This window comes from Furipterus horrens, unplaced genomic scaffold (assembly GCF_987537825.1).
Source record: "Furipterus horrens unplaced genomic scaffold, mFurHor1.1.pri manual_scaffold_5, whole genome shotgun sequence".
Classification (NCBI taxonomy): domain Eukaryota; kingdom Metazoa; phylum Chordata; class Mammalia; order Chiroptera; family Furipteridae; genus Furipterus; species Furipterus horrens.
Window position 1 is genome coordinate 89970604 of NW_028327175.1, and position 24209 is coordinate 89994812.

At 43.5% G+C, this 24209-nt stretch overlaps 1 protein-coding gene across 12 annotated transcripts in view; it reads left to right on the plus strand.

Moving 5' to 3' along the window:
- Positions 1–24209, plus strand: part of GRAMD2B (GRAM domain containing 2B) — a 117148-nt gene that overhangs the window by 73159 nt on the left and 19780 nt on the right. For 10 of the 12 annotated variants that reach the window (XM_090276639.1, XM_090276637.1, XM_090276642.1 and 7 more), the window contains 3 exons: positions 18679–18798; positions 21438–21549; positions 23818–23884. In XM_090276639.1, coding sequence (XP_090132765.1) covers positions 18679–18798; positions 21438–21549; positions 23818–23884 — 299 coding nt within the window. Of the gene's footprint in view, positions 1–18678; positions 18799–19614; positions 19658–21437; positions 21550–23817; positions 23885–24209 lie in introns of all 12 variants that reach the window. The other 2 variants (XM_090276640.1, XM_090276646.1) reach the window with 1 other exon arrangement.

A 24209-nucleotide genomic window follows, 5' to 3' on the forward strand; every position in this document is an offset into this window, starting at 1 on the left:
TCTAAATGACAGAAGACAGGTTCATGATATATTCTTAAACTATAGGATTTAAATGTAGCATATTACCCCCAATCTTATCTTCAATCACCTTCTTTACCTGAGTATTTACATCAGTCATAATTTTGAAACAAACTCATTCAAAACCCTGTTTAAAATACATTAGCCAAGGTATATTCAAATTAATGCATTATAAAACTTGGAGATATTTTTGTGAGCCTCCTGTTTAAAACCCCTTCCTAAATGTTTACTTGAGATCTGCTCCAGTTTAGAATATTATGCATAACTGGTGTCTCAAACTCTAATGCCCCCTTTCCTTCTTCTCTTTTTAAAAGGACTTTTAAATAAATTAACATCTATGATTAGGAGAAGTCTGTTGTAATGTTGACAACTACAGATATTTTCAACAAATAGAACAAAAATCACCAGTAATTATACCTCCCAAAGAAAACTCAAATATGGTTCGTGTTTTGATTTTGGATAGTGCATTTAACTAATATAGACACGTCATTCTATAAGGTAGCATTATATAATCATCATTAAGGGGGATTACTTTCCCAGATGTGCTGGTTTATGCTGATAAATTTACCACTCTCCCCCAGCCTTCTTCATGAAATTGCTGGGTGAAAGAAACAAAAGTAATTGATTGGCTTCCCAGTTGGCCCAACTTTCTCGACTTGGTTCACGCTCAGATAAGTAGTTCCCATACTTCAGTGGATATAAGACTTGGGTCTTAAAACTGTCTGGTATAGGGTTAAGAATGGGCATTGTTACAAACTCCTCTTCCCCAACCCCCGGGTGGTTCTGTCTGACTTAGAGGGTCCTTAGGCCTCACTTTGAGAACCACTGATTTATGGAGTTCACAGACTGATCTTACCAGAAACCGTGTGGCACAAACACACCTAAATAACCCGTCGTGAAGGAGAGAGAAGTCCGTCAGCCTCATTTGTATGCTCAGTCTCGGTTCTGGTAAGTGTAGTTTCAGTCTGTGTATTTGTGTCCTCAGCCAGGGGCCCTCCAGGCAAAACCTTGAGGCTGTGGCACCCTCCCCCATCCTCTTTCACACCTTATCTCCTCTGTCTCCACAGACACCCTTTACCCAGGTCACCCACTACTGTCCCAGTGGCGATGGTGACACAGCTGGTCGCTTTCCTATACCATCCCTCGCTCTCCCTCAGCTGTGATGGAAAGATGCCACCAGCGACTGCATGCACCTGTGTCATTACATTCAGATCTGTAAAAGATACAGATGCTTTCCAGTACCTTCATCCCCAAAACTGATTCCGAAGGAATAGACATGGAACACTTTGGGGTTGGGGGGGGGGGGCGGGGGGTGGGCAGGCAGGAGTTGTGAAAAGGAAATTCGGGTATACTACAAAATCGGGGCCCTAGCCATTTTCTCCCAATGTTGAGCAAACCATACTATACAGATAGCTTAAAAATAATAGCTGGCCTTACAGCTTAGAAAAGACCTTTTTTTAGTGGCTGTTCTAAAGTAATCTGCTTGTTTGATACCTGAAGCCATTCAAGGACAGGGTAGGGCTTATTGTTATGTAAGAGCTTTTTCTGGTGAACAGAATTCTGTAGGTTTTTGTTCTACGAATTGGCAAGAACGTCTTGCAGATAAGGGGCAGGTACCAGTTGTGGCATATATTCATGATTGACAGATTCGAAGAATCTCATCTGTGGAGAGAGCTCATCTTTGCACATAGAATTTCATATTTGGTTTCAAACCCACATACTGCTTGCTTTTTAGGTCGGTGCAGAATTGTCACTTCTCTGTTCACGAGGTCTGACCTAACACTGTGAATTCTCAAAGGCAAGTGTGCACATCTGTGGGAAGCCCAGAGCACCTGACTGCCCGAGACTTTGTTGACACATAGTACTGATGGGCCAGAGGAAGTCGGCAGCAGAGCTGTCGCATCACTGCCTGTGTCTACTGCTGCTCTGGTTTCTGTCAAGACTCTCCCTTGGGTGTGAGCTAGAGAGACTGGAGTGGAGCAGCTGCGGTGGGAGGCACAGGCCAGATGCAGGTCTGGCTCCATCATCCCAGCTAGAGTCACAGCAGCTCATCCATTTGGATTCCTTCTGTTCACAATTACCACTAGCTTCATGTTGACCCATGTCATTGTGAATCTCTTTTCCTTCATCCCCAAGAAAACTTAATCTGGACCAAGAATTAAGATAGGGAATGCCATGTCTGTTTCTTCCTCTGCTCAGAGTAGCCAGAGCAGCTAGGCTCCCAAATAAAAGGAAATGGAGATATCAAAGTAGGTGCCTCCTCTGTGGAGTTCATGACCTCTCCCAAATCCCATACTGGATACTCCAACATCCAACAATGTGCCTAGAGGTGATTTAGTCCACTTTAACCCTAAATACTGGAGAGGAGGAAAATAATTTTTCCTGTACTCTTTTAAATTTTTAGCTGAGTCTCCTATAATAAAAGACAGATTAACAAGAGAAAAACAAACAAGTTTATTAACATGTATACCTCATGTATACACGGAAAATATCCAGGGAAAAATTAGTAATTCCCAGAGGCCATTAGGATTAAGTACTATCTTAATAAGGAAATGGGAAGGAGGATTTGGTCTCTCAGGGGAGAGTAAATGATTTTTAGGAAAGATGAAGGGCCCATAGACTAGATGAGAGGTGTGATAGTTTGTGACGAAGTTTGTCTGGAAGTGGCATTGACTTCTCAGCCCCTTTCCTGTGAAGAGTCAGTCCTCTCTAGTTGATGAAACTCCTAGGGAGAGATTTATGACAATTCAGGGTTTTTTTTGGAGGATCTGTCCTCAGGCAGATAAGGGAAGTTCAGAGGAAGCCTTTCTCTGTGTATGCTGTTCTTCAAGTGCCTGCCGCTCAAAATAACCAGTATATTCCAAATGGTGTCTTTGGGGTGGCGGGTCCTGCTCCTTTTCAGCAATAACACATAATGCTGATACCTCCCCTGAAGAGCAGCTAGATTTCACTTATATTTTTAATTCAGTTACAATCGTTAATCCTTTCCCGGTTTGAAATGGATATTATGTCTATCTGTTGTTCTGAAAAAGAAAGAATCCTATCTTCTAGAGCTACACACTACAATCATGAAAGATGCAAAGATAATGTGGGCATTTGCTTCTAAATAAATAGGAGGTGGGAGGAGTGGGCAGGGATACAGATGAAACAAGACTGGCCACGAGCATATAATCATTTTTCTTTGCATATGTCATAAATTATCAGAGGTAGTGGTTGGAAAGTTTTCTGATCATTTGTGAAAATAAGTGGGTCCCTTTAATTACTCAGTCAGCTGTTATGTAAATCAAGCATTAATCCCTCCAAAGTAGGCCAGTCTGAGTTTCCCTGATGAAGTCTATGACTGATCTTCAAACGCTGCTCCTGTTCCTCTTGTCAATACCACCTAGTTCCATAGGTCACATAGAAAATGGATCTAGGGGGGAGGGAAAGAAGGGGGTAAGTAAGGGAAGGGTTTAATAATATAAATGACGCGTGGACATGCACAACGGGGTGGGGATTGACTGTGGGGGAGGGGTGGGTGGGGTAAGGGTGAGATATGGGCGAAAAAGTGGGACAACAGTAATAGAAAAACAATAAATCAAAAATATTTTTTAAATGATTGAAGAAAATCAAGACTAAATATATTGTGATATCTGAAAACTATGCAATTCACATTTAAGTGTCCATATATAAAGTTTTATTACGATATTAAAAAAAAGAAAAGAAAATGCATCCACTCCTAAGCTCCTTTTACCCAATGTTTTTTAAATAAAAATTTTAAAAAAGAATATGTTTTCTGAACCCAAGTTTCACGTGACAGAGAGAAGCTGTGCCCACTACAGGTCTGTAGCACGTGCTGTGGGCGGCAGGACCTGGTGTGGAGGCGAGGAAGCCAGGCCCTTAGCAAGACACTGAAATATGATAAACATCCCTTGTGAAGACGCCACTCCCAGAAACCGTGCATTGGGCTAAGCTTACGAAGACAGATTCTGGACTAGATGATTCTCTTTAAGCTTTACCTGTGTCATTTCAGAGGCGTAAGGTGAAGGAAGGCAATCCTGCTTTCTTCCCATTTCTTGGAATCTACACTATTTAAGCATTGCCCTTTAAACTCTTAACAAAGTGAAGCCAGCTAAGGCCTGATGGCCCCTCCCAGCATTAATAAGGAGCTCATTCGGTCTTACTAAGGCAGACTCCACTACCTTTCACCCAGTTTCGCAAGGAGCAGCATTAAGGCTTCCTCAATGAAAATGTTTCTTCTTTACTGTAACCTTTGTGGGACGGATATATCAGACCTTTGTCTGGAAGAATTGGAAGGGTGAGCCACTGCCTTGCTAAAACTGCCCCTGACTAGTTCAGTCTAGGTTTGCCAGAACACGATCCAACCCCCAGTAGAAAATTTATCTGGCCTTTCCTATGCCAGTCTTCCCAAGTCCAGGAATTTCAAGTAAAGTGCATCCCTTCTTGTTGCTATTTATACTGTCTGGTGTAGCCAAAAATGGCTCTGGGCTGGAAATCAGAATGCCTGTTGCTGGTTTAAGGAATGTGGGAACTTACAGGAAATGAGGGGAACATCTTCCTGGAAATACAGACTCGTTGTTAGATCCAGACCCTGACCCGCAGGGACTTGTGGTCTAAGGAGGGGAAAGACAAGTAAACAGCAGCCCATTTGTAATTTTCAAGCAAACCCCATGTTCAAGTGTACAGTTGCCATGACTGTCACGCCTTAGAAGGCACTGAGGAGGAGCATCACAAAAAAGGAGGGTCAGTTCTCAGGGCACCAAAGAGGTTGGGGGAGGCTTCCTGTAGGAGGAGGCCCCAGCCAGAGCTAAACCTTGGAAGATGAACAGTGCTGTCCAGGGTCAGGGGACAGGTCTTGGGCAGCCCGAGCACAGGTTTGGAATCAGGGCAGGAGTTAAAAAGGCAGCAAGGGAGGTTTCAGCTTGCGGAGGGCCACCTGTCCTCATCTTCAGCTTTATTCTGCAGGCGCTGGAGAACACAGGGGTGTTTATGGGGTGAGACTAGGAGAAAATCACAGGGCAAAGTGATTTTCCATGTGGATGGAAGGAGGCGAGATGGGAAGAGGAAGCATCACGTATACTCAAGCGAGGTAGGGAGGTGCAGTGGTCCAGGTATGAGACATTGAGGACCCCAGCTAACCCAACAGGAGGGAGCATAACTGGAAAACATCAAGGAGGTAAAATCCACAGGTCTTGGTGGCTGGCTGGGTTCGGTGGAAGACAGTCAAAGTCTGAGAGTAATGGCGGTTCCAGTCACTCAGTGTTGTGTGGTCGGTCCCTCAATGTTCTCATCTTTGTTTGCTTATTTGTGAAATACCAATAACACCTGTCTTACATACTTGCCTCATAAAGCTGGCATGGGGCTGGTATGGTATCGTGGTGTGGGTGTGAATGTTCTTTGAGAACAGCGATGTAAAGGTAAAGTCATCTGGAAAATCCAGTAGGAAGGAGTGGCGAGGAAGAGGCAGAGGACAGGTGCTTTCCAAAGGAATATATTTTCAGCACAGGTAGAAATAATTGCATAGTTGTTGTGGGAGAAATTAAGGACAGGAAGTAAGGATGTTAGATGTCTCTTCAACAGCAGTGAGGAGTTGTTAGTTCTACAATTATTCCATATTTTGGTGCCTATAATAACAATTGCATAACAAATCATTGATATATGATATTTATATCATGTGTGATATGTTGTGATATAAATATTGAAGAATTCCATATCATTGACAATAATATGTAAAAAACACAGGGATAGATTCCAGAGAAAAGCAAATACAGGTAAGAGACAGTTAATAGGTTTTTTAGGTTACATTAACACTTTCAACCTTACAACGTGAAATAACCAAAAATGTACTTTTTTATTTGTTGCCATAGGATAGCATGAACTGTTCTTCCCTTGGGCAAGTGTATCTAATTTGGAAGTGTTTTGGTTAAACCAAAGCCTTTTATAGGAAACTGTTTTCTCTTACATGTACGTAACCTATTTTTAAAAAGTGACAGTACCGTTCTTCTCTAGAAGTTGAGTCCCATTAGTTTTTCATTAGAAGGGAACCTGAGTTTTAACAATACATAGCATGTAAGCAAAGAGGATGTTCATGTGTGCTAATGACATCCACAGGCCCCGTGTCCACTTTGATCGCTGTGGGTGGGTAGTGTGGCAGGAGGTGGAAAGCTGACGTCCGGGAAATTCCTGTGGGGCACAGACGGTCAGCATCCTGAGCTGTCCTCAGGCACATGCAATTCTGAAGCCAGGAGGCCCGGTGTGAGTGGGGTAACAAAGGGAAGACCGGCTTCTGGAGCATTCTCTGTTGCTAATTTGGACTCTTGTGGAAACTTTTAACTCTGCTGCAATACCCACAAACCTTGGTCTTTTAGCTCTCTGGCTTTTGATTTTTTCCCCCCTGAATGGAACAGAAAGGGTTCCAGAAAAATGGAGGGTATAAGAGGAAAGACAGCGCCTTAGTCATTACAAATCACAGCCAGGGAGGAAGGCAGGAGGCAGCTCATACCTCCAATACTTTCAGTTCAAATGCCTCCTCCACCAGCTGAGGGCCAAAGGAGCACAGCTCGTCTCCATGGAGACAGGGGTTCTCAAAACCAAAGCAAACACTCCTCTCTTCTCAAGTCAGCTTTTAATGGCCCTGGGCTTTTTAATACTTTTTTTTTTTAAGCCTTAAATGTTACTGTGCTATTAATAGGTAAAATATTTCCTGCTGGATAACTACATGTATTTCTGGCATGATATGTTTCCTCTCTCTCCAAATAAAAGTTATCATAGGTATGGTAACAAAAGAAATGAGATTTATTTCAAGAGGAATTTGTGTTGACATAAAGGAATGTTCTGCCCATGAAGTTTGCTAGCAATGTCTCTCTCCTGGGTGTCTCTGTCTCCTCCCTTCTCCCTTTCTCACTTACCGTCTGGTCCTCATTCCTTCTCTTCCCTGGACAAGTACCTCTCAGTCGGGTTCTCTGACATTTCTCTCTTCCAGTCTCCGTCTATCAGAAGACAGACAGTGATTTTCTCAGGAGTCTCATTTTTTATAAGCTGTGCCTCATCCATCTCAGGAAACCTGTTTTCCTCTCATAAATTTGAAACTCCTCTGCTCATCCACACCTTTATCCCTCCATCCTTGTAATTATGCTCACCTCCCAGGTTCTTATACTACAAACACCTCTCTCTCTCTCTCTTTCTCTCTCTCTTTTTTTGTATTCCTGATACACAAGTTACTTTTTCTTTCCTCTCTCCCTTCTTACACACTGAATTTTTTTTTATGACTTTTGCCTGAAGCCCTCATTCTCCCCATGTCATGTGATCCTTGGTCCTCTTTTCCTTTAAAAGGGGACTCCAGATTGAAATTCTCTGTGTTCTCAATAATCCAAATGGAGGCATTAACATTTTTTAGTCTGGATTTTAACAGGGTTGATGTAACAGTGAGTTTTGCTTTTTGTGTGTGCTTAAACTGTTTGTTTCAACTGTAAATCTATTGAGAACAGGGATAATCCTTAGTATCCAATTGGCTATTTATCTTGGGTGTAGGATCTCTTTAGAATACAGATGCTTAAAATTAGACCAAATTCCCATTTGAAAGTTTCACTTGTGGCCTTACACAAAGCTAGGTGAAAGAACTTTTTAGCCCCGGCTGGTGTGGCTCAGTTGGTTGGAACATCGTCCCATAACCAAAAGGTTGCAGGTTCAATTCCCCCATCTGAGAGGCAATGAGTCGATGCTTATCTCTCACGTGGAGGTTTCTCTCCATTCCTCTCTTTCTAAAAGCAATGAAAAAAATGTCCTTGGGTAAGGATTTTAAAAAGGGGGGGGAGGGGAGAAGTTCTTAATTATTCTTAAATTTTAGAGTTCCTACTCTGGGTAATAGGCACAGTTGTGAATTTGACCAGTTGCAAGTTCAGTTTATATAAACATCTTTCCTTCATTTTATCAGTCAGAATTGTCCTTAATTCCAAATGGCTATTTTGATTTATCACGTGGCATATTCTTTTTCTATATTACCTCCCAATTGCTGTCCATTATCTAGGTTTTAATTTATAGTTATTTCTAAAGTACCTGAGGTACTTCTCAATTCTATTTGATATTTATGATATTTAAATATGTACCATGGTAGCTGAAGAAATTAATATTATACTTTTTCTAAGTATTTTTTCCTGGATTTCATGCCCTTTGCATTTCTATCTTTCTGTCTTGGTAAGTTTTCCATTCTACTTTTAAAATCTAGTTCTTCCTCAAACACATCCTTCAGGCCAAAAGCTTTAATTAAATAGGTGTCCTCTAATATATCTTAGGTATATGAAAATTGGCATTCAGCAATTGCTGGTTTTGAAGCTGTTTTGAAGAACAGCTTCAAAAAAGGAGTGAAGGTAGAAATACAAAACAAGAATACTTAAAGACCCTGCCCCTGAGAAAATTATATTCTGATTTGAAGAATAAAATTTCTATTTTTAGAAACAAATTTTATTAGCAGTGAGCAATACAACATAATAAATAATGTTTACATGCTGAGGCTGTAAATTAAAAGGAATCACATCAGAGCATCAAGATACCTTTTCTGGGAATTGGAAAAGTCAATTACTGCCTCCTTGATACATTTTCTCATCTCAAAATACCACTGCTGAACATTTTTTTATTTGATTATTATTTCGCTTACAATTGTTTCTTCCACCAACAGAGACAGTGTGCTCAAGTTTCCACACGGTTTCAAATTATTGCTCACCTAACTAATGATCAGTTTGAAAACTAAGTTTGCACACGTGGTGATTTAGTGAAAGGGACCATGAAAAGGCCGCCTTATTCTCCCCTCTCCCACCTTCAGTGTGGCCCTCTTCCAAAAGAACTTGTAAATCTTGGGAAGGAGTTCACTATATAGGTTTTGAGACAAAATTCAAGCCCAAGCCCTGTATCAGATGCTGAGTGTTGTTCTGCACTGCATATACGTATACTCAGAGTTGTCTGGTCAACGAGTGTTAATTACACAACTTCTTATATCCAGACATTGGGGCCAATACCAGAAGGGTTGGTGACTGGACATGTCCTGGTGTAGTTAGGAAGGATCAGAGAGGATATTCCAGGCCAGAAGAACCAAGAGCCAGTGCAGAGAGGATGGAGCGTGATGTAAGGGAGGCCGTGGTGAGACCGATGCGGCTGGAATGCAGAATTCTTTTTGAAAAGTAGAGGGAGACTGCAAAACTCTGAAGGTCTTGGCTCATCTCCAGATGCCTTAAACTGATGCTAACTAGATAGAAAGCCATTGTTGGTTCTGGACCAGTGGCCTGGCATCATGGAGCCGCTATCTCAGGAAGATGAATCGGGCATTGATGTCCCAGCAGACATGGAGAGGGCGACCCTGGAGGTCACTGCGGTGTTGCCAGCGGTTGAAGGGAAACGTCTGCAGCTGTTTTCTACTGTTGACTCCACTTTTAAACCAGTGGCAGAAGCCCTTGTGGATGTGTCTTTTAAAATATAAGCTCATTTGAGTTGGGTTTCTATCCTCTCAGAATCAAACTGTCATTTAAACACTTGGGGGGCAATGTGAGTTGCCTTAGGCTTTGAAAGAAATGCAGTGGTTTAGGAAAGAGAATTGGAGAAGATACAAAGGTGGGAATGAATTGCATGATTGTTCATGGAGCGATGACTTGTCCGTGTTCCTGAGTTCCGAGGGAAGCTCAGTGAGACCAGGTGAAAGAGATGTGCTGGGGCCAGTTTGGTGGCCTGCGGCAAGCCGTTCTTCCAGCCCTGGTACTGCAGCTGAGGGTTAGGTATTGCTCCTTTGCCCTGGCCTTGTGCTTGGGCCTCAGCAGAAATGGTATCCAACTGGCAGACTCCTTCCTCTACAAAATCAGGTATTCTTTTTGTCCTTTCAGGCTGTTTTGGTTTCAGATGCAGTTTACCAACTGCTAACAGAGTACTTACTGAGTTTATTATACTAAAACTAGATTCGCAAAATCCCTCCCACCAAACTACATTTCCTCTTACATTCCCTGTAACTGTTCGTGGCAAGGCTGTCATCTTCATCCGCCAGATGAATAACCTTGGGGTTATCTTGGATGTTCTTACCCATTGCTTGCTCTCCGTACTCCTTCTGGTGTTATCTGTGGGTCACCTCCCCATTGCAGTGTCTGCTTCTTGCCACCAAACTTGTTCCCTCCCCCAGTCTGCCTCCAGCCTCCCCTCCCCTCCCCCACCATTCTCATACACTGATTCAGATACAGTCCTCCAGAAGCACCCGTCTCCTCAGCCCCTGCCCCCACCGCCACCACCGTGATCTATGTGTGGGAAAAGGTGGGCACTTATTATCCCATTGTTTCATTCCTTCTGTTTAAAAGTCTTCTGTTAATCCCTTCTGTGAACCAAATGAAGTCTTAAAAGTAGCTCTCTCTTTAGGAATCAAACTTCACAACATCCTAATTTCTGCTTCTTTCTGCTCCCTGTACTCCCAATAAAACCAAAGTGCTAGATTCCCTTGTGTGTGTGTGACTCTTCTGTGTGCCCTGTAGTTCTCATGCCTTTCAGTTTCTCCACAGTCCGGATTATATGTACCCAGCTCAAATGTCAATCCTCCCACAGCATGCTTTGCACAAATACAATGTTTCTTTAAGGTAGAGAGGTGGCACAGATGACTGCAATGTGATAATGGAAGGTTTCATTTTTTTTTTTCCATCCAAAGAAACTGTTTTCTTTTTATTGTTTTATAAGACAAATAGAAATATAATTCACACTTCTGGTTTCTACTGAAATGTATTCAGTAGAACTGCAGTTTATAATATTTGTCTGCCAAATTAGAAAAGACGTATTAACCCACCCCCACATAAGCTCATGCTAATACCCTCCACAAAACTTCCCTGTGTCTGCTCTTTACAATTAGAAGAGATTTCTGAGCTCCCAAGGCACCTTATGGCAGGTGTCCCTTACAACCTGTATTATGCTTGATTTACCTGATAAACGAAAATTCCCCCAAAAGACTAAGTCCCTTGCAAGCACAGCATCTGGCATTATATACACATAGTAGGAATTCAAACATTCGAGGAGAGTAAATCCACCTGTTTTTATGACCTACTCTGTATTTTACATCTTCCCTATGAGAATATTAATAAGTATGTTTTTATAAATGTTTATCAAAATAGTATAGTACATGGAAATTTCTAATGAACTCGATCCCCCTTCCCATTCTCTGCTTCCCAGTAGCTTCTTTTAAAACTACACCTGATTTTAGGTGTAGTGGTTACTTTATTAGCTATAAAAATGTGTGCATCCTGCTCCTTTTTCCTTACCAATTTTAAACCTTATCCCCCAACTTCCTGTTTTGATGGAACATAAGCATCAACTGACACTCATTGCCTGCCTCCCTCTTCCCACTCCCAGTTTTAAATAGGCATGTAGTTCTTTCTAGTTCCTATTTTTGTACATTTATCTCTTGGAAGAATACATCACCCTCAATCTCTTTTTAAATCAATTTGACTCCACACTTTTTAGGATAAGAAATTAGGAACCTCTGCCCTTCTTTCACTTTTACAGCTGATATTTTTTTCTTTAATAATGCCTCTTTTTTTCTGTTTAGAACTTACGTTCATTTGATATGAAAATGCCTGGCTTAGGCATGTCTTATTGTTCCCCCTCACTTTTTCTCCTTTTATATTTCTGTATCTTGATGCTATCTTTCAGCCCTTCAGTTAAATATATAGGTCTGATTGAGAAGGTAGCATTTGAGTTACAAAGGAGATGGGGGAGAAAGCCACCCGGTGGCATAGAGGGTGGAGCATTCCAGCGGGAACAGCCAGTGGGAGCGTGGAGTGACAAAAGGGATCCAGAGCGATCAGGATCCGGGATGTGGCAGGTCACAGAGTGCCTTGTGATCTGTTAAGGATCTGGACTCCCAGAATTGAGGAGTTCAGGAAGGTTCCCTTTTCCACAACATTGTGATTTGTGTTTTGTGCCCTACCTTCTTTCTCTGATGGTATTTATTATAAGGTTTGGGGGCTTCGTTTTTCTTGTATTGAGTTTTCTGTTCTCTGAAGTCCATTTCCTAAGAATTTTACTTTCTTCTTGGTTTATCTCAATCTTTTCTGTAAGACTTCAGATTTTCTTCAAATTATCTGCCATTGCTTTGTTGCCATTTCATAGCTAAGGGGGAGGGACTAGAGTAGCCTTGGAGGAACGTGGGCAGGGAGCTGGCCCTTCACCTGGAGACGAATGTATGGAAGAGGGAAGGATGAGAAGAGATTTACTCTGGGGCACTACCCTCAATACTAGATACCCTGGTTTTCTGCACCTGACCTGTTCAATTATTAATTGACACCCTTTCTGATATCTTCCCCACAGGGGCTAAGTATCTGATTGCCATTTGGGTCTGAGGATGGTGGTTGGGGGCCGGAGTGGATGGGAGAGTAAAAGATTTCTCACCGGAACACCTTTAACGTAACCCGATGTTTTCATCAGTTCCTGACTTCATCCTCTTGTAGCACCTCCCCGAACACCAACAAACAGATCACTTTTCTCTTCCATGGATGCTCATGTTCTCGGCAACAGTTTCCTCTCCTTGGCTGTAAGGATTAAATTGTACTTGACTTGCTACTTTCTATTTTCCAGACATTTGGGGAAATCACCCTTTTGTTGAGTTTCCCTCCAGTGTTGTAACAGGATTATTACTTCTTTTATAAAAACTTTTTTTTTTTTTTTAAACAGAACTCAGAAAGGAGGGGCGAACATTTGGGCTCCTGTTCTCTATCTTAAACTAGAAGCCTGTCAGGTTTCACTATAGGTTTTACTGAAACCAAAAAAATACTGTTTTTGACATTCCTTTCTTTTCTGCCAGTAAACCTATCAGGGAAAACAAAAGTTAATTTGTCATTAACATTTTATTTTAACATTATACTGCCCCTACTATTGGCTTAACTTTTCTAAACGTTTAAGATTATGTATTTAAAATATCAGTTCTAGAATATTGCCAAGCATCAGTGAGGCAATTATAAGAACTGTTTCCCCTAAATGTTTTAATCAACAGCCTACTAGAAAAATTGGCAACATGTACATAAAAACAGCTAATTCACAAAACAGAACACTTTTAAAAATCTTAAATGTATGAAAACAGTACACTCAACTTTACTCATAAGAGAAATGTATATATCAAAATTACAATGGGATTTTTTCTAAAGATTTTATTTATTTTTAGAATGAGGGGAAGGGAGGGAGAAAGAGAGGGAGAGAAACATCAGTCGGTTGCCCCTCACATTCCCCCAGCCAGGGACCTGGCCCACAACCCAGGCGTGTGCCCTGACCAGGAAGTGAACGGGCGACCTCTCTCTCGGTTCACAGGCCAGCACTCCATCCACTGAGCCACATCAGCCAGGGCAGGAATTTTTTTTTTTTTTTTAAGTTTAATACCTTGTGTTAGTGAGAATGTGTAATTACTGCTGTATATTGTGGGCGTGGGTCACAAACCCTGTACTGAGGGCAATTTAGCAATAACTATAAAAATTTTAAATTATGCACATTTTGACACAGTTCCATTTCCAGGAAATTATCTTATGGAAATATTCACACACATAATAAACTTACAAAGACATTTGTTGTAGTGTTGTTTATATTTTTAACAAAATTGAAATCTACCTAAATGCCTGTCAGTAAGCAACCGGTTAGATTCTAATTCACCCAGGAAGAATGAGGAAACTGTGTGTGGTGAGAAAGAAAGAGGACCAAGATACAGTAAGTTTAAAAAAAAAAATCCCAGTGTAGAATAGGAGGCTATTATCTGTGCTTAAAAAAATACACACACTCACGCACACAGACACTCCCTGGAAGACGCACAGGAGGTGGGACAACATTAGGCCCCCCGTGGATCAGAGGTGGAAGGGAGATTTGTTTTTCCATTTGTAACTTTTGAATTGTGGACTGGAGCTTCTAGTACCTATTTAGAAATAAATGTGTGATAAAAAAGTAAAATGTAAAGTTTCTAAACAAATGTATGTTATGTCAGAATTGCGGATGAAAGGCTATTCTTCCTAACTTACAAAAACCTAGCTTGGGAGATTGAGTTTACTCTCCAGTTAAAGAGGCCGAGGGGCTTGGGGAGGTGCTGGTCTCCATCCCAACCCCTGCACCTTCCGCACCCCATTCTGCTTCCCTGTTTTTGGTGAATGTGATTGATGTCCCTGTACTGTGGCCGCCGCCCAGCCGTCCCCAGAGCCTTCCTCTCTCCCTGTAGCCCATCTCGGCTTCCCCGGTGTTGCCGCCCTTGCCTGTCAGCCATGGAGCCACCGAGCAGGCAGCACACCAGAAACAGGGTCTGCGCGGCCCCGGGTCTCGGCGAGTCCACGTGCACCCCAGTTTTCAGTACGGGGTTTCAACAACACTAAACTTTCACGGACCCGACCTGAATGACGACGGTTCATTGGGAGGACTGCATCCTACGGAGGCCCTCTGGTGAAACAAAGCCTCTCTTCAAGTCCCTTCTAAACCTTTGTTGGTCAAGATTGTGGTTTTAGGAAATGGTGATCAGGGATTTTTAAAAAATGATCGCAGATGTAAAACTACATGAAAAATGTTTAGTGACATTTTTTCATCACTTAGCTTAGGCTAACAACTTGAAGGTAGACTCACACACAGGTGTTTGCCACTGCAATTGAAAGGAAAACAGCTTCCTGCCTGAACCACAGGGAGGCAATTGTTGTCATTGGCCTGAGATGCAACTTAATCATCCTTGTGCCCAGTAGCTACTTACTTTGACTTGCATGCAATGAAGTCTGAATACAATACATTCTCAGCAGGAGGGACAGGGCCGGGGACATTGATGTGACAGGAGAACCATAAACTCCCAGAGTCTCTCTCTGGGAGGAGTGATAGTTGACCCCACATAAGAATTATAACTCTGAATATCTGTGAAATCCAAATCAGGTTGTCATCAGACTAATAAGGTCTGGGAATTGACAAATATCAGACTGTGGACAGGGACTGTCTACCCTGTTTTTTATTTATGGATTGTGTGGCAGTGGATGGGACAGTGTCTCAGTGAAACTAGCACTTCCGACCTGGTGATGAAACTGCTGTCCCCTAACAGGTGAAGCCGGGCCTGGCTGGTGTCAGCATGACCCTCTGTCTCACTGCTCTGAAATTCCTACAGAAAAGCTGTTAGGGCCCATAACTGATGCTTAAATTGGGTTGGAGATGGGAGGAGAAATAACTCGCCATGGCCAGGTGAAGGTTGGTCCTGTGTTCTCAGCATCTACGGCTGCTTCCATAGCTACCTACTAATCCTCACTCACACCTGTCTCTCACTTGCCCAACCCTGAGGACCCTGCCCTGACAGCAGGGATTCTTCCCATGAACATGTGTTGACAGAGGAGAACGACCCAAGTGTCCTTAGAGGACTGGATAAAGAAGGTATGATCCATACATACAATGGATACTATTCAGCCATAAGAAAAGATGAAATACTGCCATTTGCAAGACCACATAGATGGACCTTGAGAAGACTGTGCTAAGTGAAATAAGTTAGTCAGGAAAGGAACCATATGACTTCACTCATATATGGGCTATAAATCTGAAACTCATGGACACAGATAACAGCTTGGTGGTAACTAGAAGGAAGGGGGTGGGGGGAGTAAAGGGGACCAGTTATATGGTGATGGAAGATGACTTTGACTTTGGGTGGTGGTCACACAGTACAATATACAAGTCACGTATCATCGAAATGTACTTCTGAAACCTATGAGCCTATGAACCAGTGTCACCCCAATAAATTTAATTTAAAAATTGTTAATGTATCCCAGAGAATGACAGGAAGGAAGAAAAAGAGAACTACTTTTTTTATTGTTTGTTTTGTTTCTTGACTTTTTAGTCAGGTCTCTGAAAGGGTCTTGCTTCTCGGTTGTCATCTTCACCGACAGCAACTTTAAAGTTACTGAGAGGCCTTGAGGAAGCATTCCATTTCGCCCGCCCACTCCCCGCATTCCGCTCACTCAAACATCGGAGTGGGTTCAATCTGCTGCTGACAAGACCTCCGGGACGTAGTGTGCTGTGGAATAATCTCTCCTGTGGTAGGAGTTAACTTGCTTGAGTTTCCATAGCATCTTCAGGTTAAAGTCAACAAAAATCTAAAAAATTAAGCTAGTCCATAGATGAATTTCACTTACTCTTGGAGATGTTACAGAATTAATCCCACATCAGTTGACACATATACATGACCCTGTGAACGAAATGCTGTGCTGAGTGCAGGGGGTGGGGGACAGAAATTCCCTGTTTATGAGCGATTTAGTCTAATAGTTGGATAAGTAAGCTATTTGGAAGAAAACAGCAGAACAAGGCATGCATTATTTGGGGCCTGGTGAGTTATAAAGCCAGCAGCAGCAGAGCAGAGACTACTGTGTTGGAAGACTTTGGAGCTGGTGCCTCTCTCTTCCACTCCCCCAGGGTCTTCAAACACAGAACCAAGTACTGGAGGCCAAGTGCAAGTTTAAGGAAAAGCAGGATGGAGACTATGTGAAGAGAAGCTGTTTTAACTTGAGCAGACCTGTCTGTTCTGTCATTAAGAGGCATTGCTTGTGGGGGGCTGGTACAGAGGTGTGCACTGTCTTCTCCTGCTGAGCCGGGGGCCCTGAATCAGCGCCCTGCACTGCACACAGTGCCTGACCTGCAAGGGGCACGGAGAGGCTGAAATCCAGCCGAGCTTTGCTTTCTTGCACCTTGGTGCTGGGCTCTTTCTGCCCAGAGCAAGAGGCGCCTTACCTCTGCCAGGCTGTGTACCAGGGCGGCTGCGTCCAAACAGAGGGGCACCTCTTTCTGAGTGCTTCCTAGTGGGGGTCACTCTTTGGAAGCACACAAAGGTGCTGTAGAGGACAGCGACAGCGACAGCTCTGCTCCAGGTCTTAATCTGGCCCTGTCCACAATGCAGTAAATAATTGAATGAACGCTGAGACGGATTATTGAAGTTCCACACACAGTCTCCCAATTTCAAGAGGGGCTCTCATGTGAATTTCTGCCTGATGCTTTTGAAGAACAGGAGTGCCTTGGGCAGTAGGGGCAAAAAGTAGAGATATGCTTGAAGGCCCCTTAACAGTTCCAAAATTCTTTGAGTCCATAAATTAAACTTGATGCTAAATTTAAATAAAATCCTCTCTTTCAAACCAAAGCAGTATTTTCCTATTAATAGTTCACAACTTTCCACACACCTTTTGTCACATAATACAACTCAGTTATGGACTGAACTTTTCATTGTACATAAGTGGTCTAACTACTTTGAAAAGAACTGAAGAAGTAAGGGGTTGGGCCTCTGTCCTCAAATACTTAACTATTTAGGAAAAGAGAAGTGTTAACTACAAAATGCGGTCATTGACCATTCGTAGGAATTGTTAATGGATTCCTTGTCTTGATTTTGACACAATGGAATTTTCATGTGCTGTAAAAAGTGGTAATTCAGCAACCACAAAGCTTAAACTAACCAATAACACTTCCTGCTTGAGCGTTCATTTGCAAGTAAAGATACCAAAGCGGTGGTAAGTTGGATTAAAATTAACTGAACTGTCATAGCAATGCTATTGAATATGTCTTCCCTTATGCTCCGTCACCGTGGGATTCTCTCATTCTCAGGGGTGTTTGTGAGTTCTTTGCTGTGCAGGCTGACACCAAGGAGGGTCTGAGCCGTGCATAACACCTGTATTCTCCCTTGCCTCATCCTTTCCTCTCCTTCCCATGTTGGAAATGGCTTCTTCTGTTCCTGAGGTTGAGGGGACACTCCTGTGTCCACCACACTGGTCAACTTCCATCCATAGTGTGCAGACCCTCTTGACTGACTTTTCTCTCTGGTCCCTCTTTACCAACGTCAAATCCAGTTTTCCAAAAGCCTGTTGATCATAATTATAAATCACCACTATCCTAGACCCTGTGGTCGGTATATTAATCAGTTAAATCCCCACCCCATCCTGGAGCTCTTGCACTGAAGAGCTACTAAGGGGGCTAGATGGATAGATAGGTGGTTGAGGGATGAGGGTATGGATGCATGGGGAGACAGACAGAGTGCACACACATGTACACAAAGGCCTTTCAGATGGACAGACCTGAGTTTGAATCCCAACTCAGTCAGATGCTAGTTCTGCATCTGAAATATTTAGTATCTGAGAGCCTCGAATTCCACACCTATAAACTGAGGGTAATAATCCTAACTAGCCTGGGTGGTTGTGCAGATAGATGAGACTGTAACTTGTCTAAAGAGGTGCCAGCTTAAAGGAACAACAACCCAAAGTGGGACCTATAGAACTACAACAAAAGGTGGTAAGTGGCACAGGACACCTGCAAACAAAGGGCAGCTGGGGTTCCCAGCAGGAAGGCTCACACATGGCTGAAGGCACGTGACCGTGACTAAGTGTGTGCAGGGGCCTCCCAGCCTCCAGGTGATCTGCACTCCAGCAGCCAGGCAGAGCTGAGCAGGGCCCCCAGGAGCAGACCTGGGAGGCAGCAGGTCCCCACAAAGTCAGATGTTTACCTGCAGAAGATGGCTGAGGAGTTAGAACGGAGATTCGGAAAGGGTCCCACTGCCCAACGTGACCTCAGCCTGCTGGTGGGGATTGAAGATCATTCCATTCTTCAGAAAGCAAAGTGACTTCACCGTTTTTTCCATCCACCCCCCGTCTGGATGTCTAAGGTGAAGCGATTTTCTCTCTTCTCCAGCTCAGAGGCTGAGAATGGTGTGGAGGAGAAAAAGAAGGCCTGCCGGTCGCCAACAGCCCAGTCTCCCACCCCGTCCAGCGAGGCCGAGTCCCCAGACCAGAAGAGAGTCATCTGCCTGTGGTGAGTCCTCATGTTGACTGTGTTCCTTTTGCTCTTTTTTGGAGGAGGGGCTGCTGGGAGGAGCCGGTGTTTCTGTATTATGGCGGTTGTAAAAGAGTGAGAGAGGACTGTCTCTAGGCAAATAACACCCCTGAGAAAGAAGTGGGGTGTTTTTCCTTGAAATCCGGGCAGTGGCGCTTGCCTTCCTTGCTAATCTCTTTTTAGGAATACCTTTCTCGCCTTCCCACCCCAGCCTTCTGCGGAATGTCTGCCCTTTTCTTAGAGCACTGACTTTGCTGACTGATAAAGCCAGGGTGGCCCTCTTTCCGGATTGGATTTATAAAGCACCTGGGAAGGCTGGCCAGGCTGTTTGTGAGGCCCGCCCAGGTTGGAGTGTCTGCTTAGCATCTGCTGTCTCAGTTTCCTGGCAGCCAGGGAAACCCCACCCGGAATCCCCAGGCAGGGTGTTCATGGGTGGGGGTGGGGGCGTTTTCTGGGGTGGGTGCTGGGACCACGGTTTGGTTGTGGGGCTGTGGGGGGAATGGGCAGTTTTGAGGTGTGGGGCTGTGGTCTCCATCCCTCTCAGAGGCACCAATTATGTGCTTTCCTTCGCATGGAAGGAAGAAGTAGGAGCTTAAGAATGACTTTTTAGCCCTTAAAAGAGAAAGGTAAAACCGATGGTCAAGAATGAGTAATGCGGTCATTGATCTGCAGGACTTGAGGAGTGACCGCTCCCCTCCCTGTTGGTAGAACTGTCAGACTGCTACCCTCTGCGCCTTTCGGCCTCTGCTTAAGGATGACTAAATAACTCCTGCTTTCCCTTCCCTCGCTACCCAGCCCATACCCTCTCTCCACATCTCTACTTCCTGCAGGACCAAGCGTAAGTCTTCACTGTTCCCCGAGATGTTCCGTCACTCCCAGTTATCGCTCCATCTCTGCTGCACGCCTTGATCTGATCTCTCCCTTTAGCCATGCTTTCTGTAGCCGTTTCCTGTCACGGCATCCTGTGTCACTCAGCAGATGCGTCCCTCCGCCTCGGCACAAAGCATGTTGTTTCTTGTGTCTTTCACTGCTATTGACTGGCTGCAGCATGCACTTGTGAAATGCATTTTACGAGTTGGTTTTACTCCAACTTCCCCAGGCTTGAGAGGAGATTAACACGCTCATCATCGGGGCATGCTTGTTAAACTTCACAGGGCGTGTGACCTGTGTAGTTGCAAAGATCCCAGCACTTGATTTTAAGGCTCTGCTCTCATTGTCTGGAAATGCTTAGTATTTGGTCCTGCTCATAGTCACTTGTGGGAGGTGAGAATGACATGGTTGAGAAGACCCAAAGGAAACAGCACTGTGTAAACATGCACCCCTCTCCCCACCGCCACAGAGACCAGTGCAATGCAGACAAGCCCCTTCTTTCATGTGCCATTTCCCCTCAACAAACAAAAAATAATATCATAAAACTTGTTCATGTATACACCTCTAAAAATCATACATGCATTCCACTTTGAAATGACTGGGGTGAAGGTACGTGCAGGTTCACAAGTCTATAAAGTGGAGAGCCTTTACTAGAATCACCTTAGAAGGCAATCCTGGACTCCAGCTGTTTTCCCACTCTGAGATGTTTTGTCTCTTTTCCTTATACCCAATCCTGCTCATCCCATGAGGCCCCATGTATTAAACCCACATTGTTCTATTGGCCTCCTTTTTCCTCCTGTTAGACTAACCGTCTCATACCTCCACCTAATGCCTGTAATACGTTTTCTTTTGGTGCTAAATCATGTACTGCCTTTCTAAGAAGATTTTTGTTTTTAATTTCTTTTTATTTTTTAAATTTTATTTATTTACTTTTTGAGAGAGGGGAAGGGAATGAGAAAGAGAGGGAGAGAAACATACGAGAGATACATTGATCAGTTGCCTCTCTCACGCCCCCAACCAAGGACCTGGCCTGCAACCCAGGCACGTGCCCTCACTGAGAATTGAACCAGCGACCTTTCAATTCCCAGGCCAGTGCTCAAGCCACTGAGTCACACCAGCCAGGGCTATTTTCATTTTTTTATTGAGATATAATTGACATATAACATTATATTAGTTTCAGGTGTACCACATGATTCAATATTTGTGTACCTTGCAAAATGCTCACCACAGTAAGCTTAGTCAACAGTTATCGCCATACATATTCCTTTTTTCTTATGATGAGTACTTAAAAAGATGTTTGATGTGTGCACAGGCTCTTATGTGTCCCAAAGCATTTGACACGATGCCCCACTTAAGTAGCACATTAAATGTTAATTGATTTCTGAAATAAAAGATATTTCTGATTGAACTATAGTTGCAATCTTGTTTAATAATTTGCCTCCTATACTCTTTATACTGATTAAAACACTTCTGAGATTATATCATTATTTTCACAACTAGATTGTTATTTTTCTCTTCTAAAAATTACCATTTCTTCAGTCTGAGATTCCACCCTGCCAAAATCACCCCAGTCCTGCAACATTTACTATGTAAATAAATCCACTAGAGGTAATTACTGATATCTAGAAGAGAAAAAACGAAGTCAGGTTTTCATGTGAGATGACATAATAATTGAGATTTATTATAATAAAATTAATGAGTATTGTAAAAAATTCATTCTATAGGCTCCCTGGATTTTCTTTCCTCAGGTCAAAATCCAGTTCTGACGGTGCCTCTTTAGCAAATGATAAGAACGACTGTAAAACAGAAAGCAAAAATGACTCTAAGGCTGAAAGGAAAAAGTCTTCGTCTTCCAGCCAGGTAATCGGGGAAGATGAGGTGTGTGTTTTCTCAGAAGGCGACGGAAGCATAGAGCCAATGGGAAGAAAGAACCCAAGTGTGCAGCTTTCTGCTCATCAGGACTAACATAAGCATAGATTTTAGGGTCGCAAAAAAAAAAAAAAGGCCCAGGCTGCAGATCCTTCAGTCGATTTTTCATCACTGACCTTTCAACGCACGTTGAATGGGCAGCGAGTCCCACCCTGTGGGATAACGGGCGGGCCCCCAGGCACCCCCAGCAGGGGCCAGCACCAAGCCGAGTGCTTGGCTAATCGCTGGCCAAGGCCAGGAGAGGCGTGGTGCCCTTGTGTTAAAATGAAAGAGTCTGATAAGGCGCCCATGTGAACAGAAGGCCACCCGACTGCACACAGGAAGAACACCTGTGAACAGGGTCATGCTTCTCCTCCGGAAATAATTCTGGATAGGTGCTGACGCGCAGTTCTGTGCCAGAGTGTGATGTCCTCTCTGGGCCAGCGGTGGGGTTTTTGATACTTCATCTCTAAGTACTTGAATATGTGTCTTCTAAGCACTAGTACAAAACACTGTTGGCACACCCAAGAAATTTAACTGAATAGTAAATATTAAAAATATATTATAAATATAAAGTCCATTTTCAAATTTCCACAATATCTGAGCAGTGAATATCCTTTATAAGGGTTTTTTGTGTCCCCCTCTCTAACATCCAATCAGGAGGCATACTGCATTTATTTGTCATATTGTTTTTTATTTCCATCAGTCCCACTACCTTTTTCTTAAATCCTTACCTGAGGATGTGTTCATTGATTTTAGAGGTGGGGAGGGAGTGCGGGAGGGAGGGGGAGAGAGAGAGAGACCTTGATGTGAGAGACAAACAGTGATCAGTCGCCTCCCGTACACGCCCTGACCAGGGATTGAACCTGTGACCTTTTGATGCACAGGACGATGTTCCAGCCAACTGAGTCACTGGGCCAGGGCCCCCTTACCTTTTTTGTTTTTTTTTTAACCTCTTAATACAATAATATGTTTGAAGAGTCAATGGCCCAGGATATTTTTAAATCAAGTGTGCACCCAGTGCTCACGGTAGCCACTAAAAACAAAGTCTCAGTAAAACCCCCACAGAACACCTGGCTTTAATCGAGGTGACTCCCTGGATGCAAAATGGACTCCCAGGAAGCAGCATAAGGTAACCTACCTTATATACTGGGTTTATCAATAAAATAGCTAATTCATGGCGGTCCATCTGTCATCAGCATGGCCTGATGACATCTTTACATCAAAACTAGGGTTGATTTTGCCGCTGAGACCACACCGAGATGGAGTATCTCTGTTTTGCTCCTAAGACTTTTTCATCAAAAGCATCTTCCACAGGCAGAGTGGTCCTGTGGAAGGAGGACCCAACTCCCCCTCTGAGGAGCTATGTGGTCCCCATCACTCAGTATCTCTGAGGCTCAGTGTCCTGATCCATGTAGCGGAGATGTCAGCTCCCAGGTTGCTGTGCAGGGTGGTTTGTGAAAGCATCCTGCAGAGCGTCAAGTGCGGTCTGTACATTGTTGTTACAGTTCTGGGAACCGATGCCTTGAAAATGAAGTGCTTTTCCACATTTCATACTCTTCTGCCTCCCTTGAGAAAAATCCTTCTCGTCTTGCCAGTCATCTCCCCTGACGTGAGGGAATGCCTTCCCAGCAATAATAGTGTTGGTGACAGTGTCAGGGAGTAGGTCCTTTGGCTGTCTTAACCCATTTAAGTCTGTGGCATCCCACTGAGGCAGGGACTGTTTTTGCCCTCTGGCACAGAAGAGGAAACTGCGGCTCAGAGCAGGTAAGCAACTGGGTCACAATCACATACCAAAGAAGAGCTGTAGCCAAGACTTAAAACTCGGGTTGATGTGACTACAAAGTTTTTAAGCACTGTCCTCTTCTGAGAGTACAACCTTCCCTGGTGAGATTCCTTAGACTCTCTTCTCATTTCCTATTCAGGGCATCCTTCCCTAGCTCCTCAGCAGAGGGCTGACCACCAGCTGCATCGTGATCATAGCTATCCATCCACCAGCAGGTCCCTAGTCTTGTTGGAAAAGGAAACCTTTGTGCCCTCCCTCCCACTGTTTTTCACCGAAGGGTTGTGTTGGAGACTGTAAGATCAGAGAGATGGAATTCCTGAAGATATATAATAAGGGAAGGAAAACATATTATGTAATTTAAGTGGAAGTTAAAATGTGTGATGTTTCACAGAAAAACTAAGAGCCGTGGCGTCTCTGTTTTGTTCTCACTGCAGTACAAGGCAAATATGCACTTTCACAAGTTGTTTCTTGATGTCCCCACTGAGGAGCCACTGAGGCAAAGTAAGTTCTGACCTGTTTGACTTTTTAAGCTAAATGTTTGAAAAGGTGCTAATTGATTTTGTGAGAGAAAGAGGGCATGGTCTGGGGATGAATCACAAGGGGGATTGGTTTCTGGAAGTCGTGCTGCAATAACAATGCCAGCTGCATTCAGCTCGCACCGAGTACCTTGAAAGACAAGGAGTAGAATAGGAAACTGAATCTCTACACGATAAGGAACCAATCCAAGATGACTCCCTCTTTATTGCTGAAATGCTTTGTGTTCGGATAGTCCTGAGATTCAGGATAAAGAGAAACCCAGGTCTGGTGGACAGACATGTGTTGATAC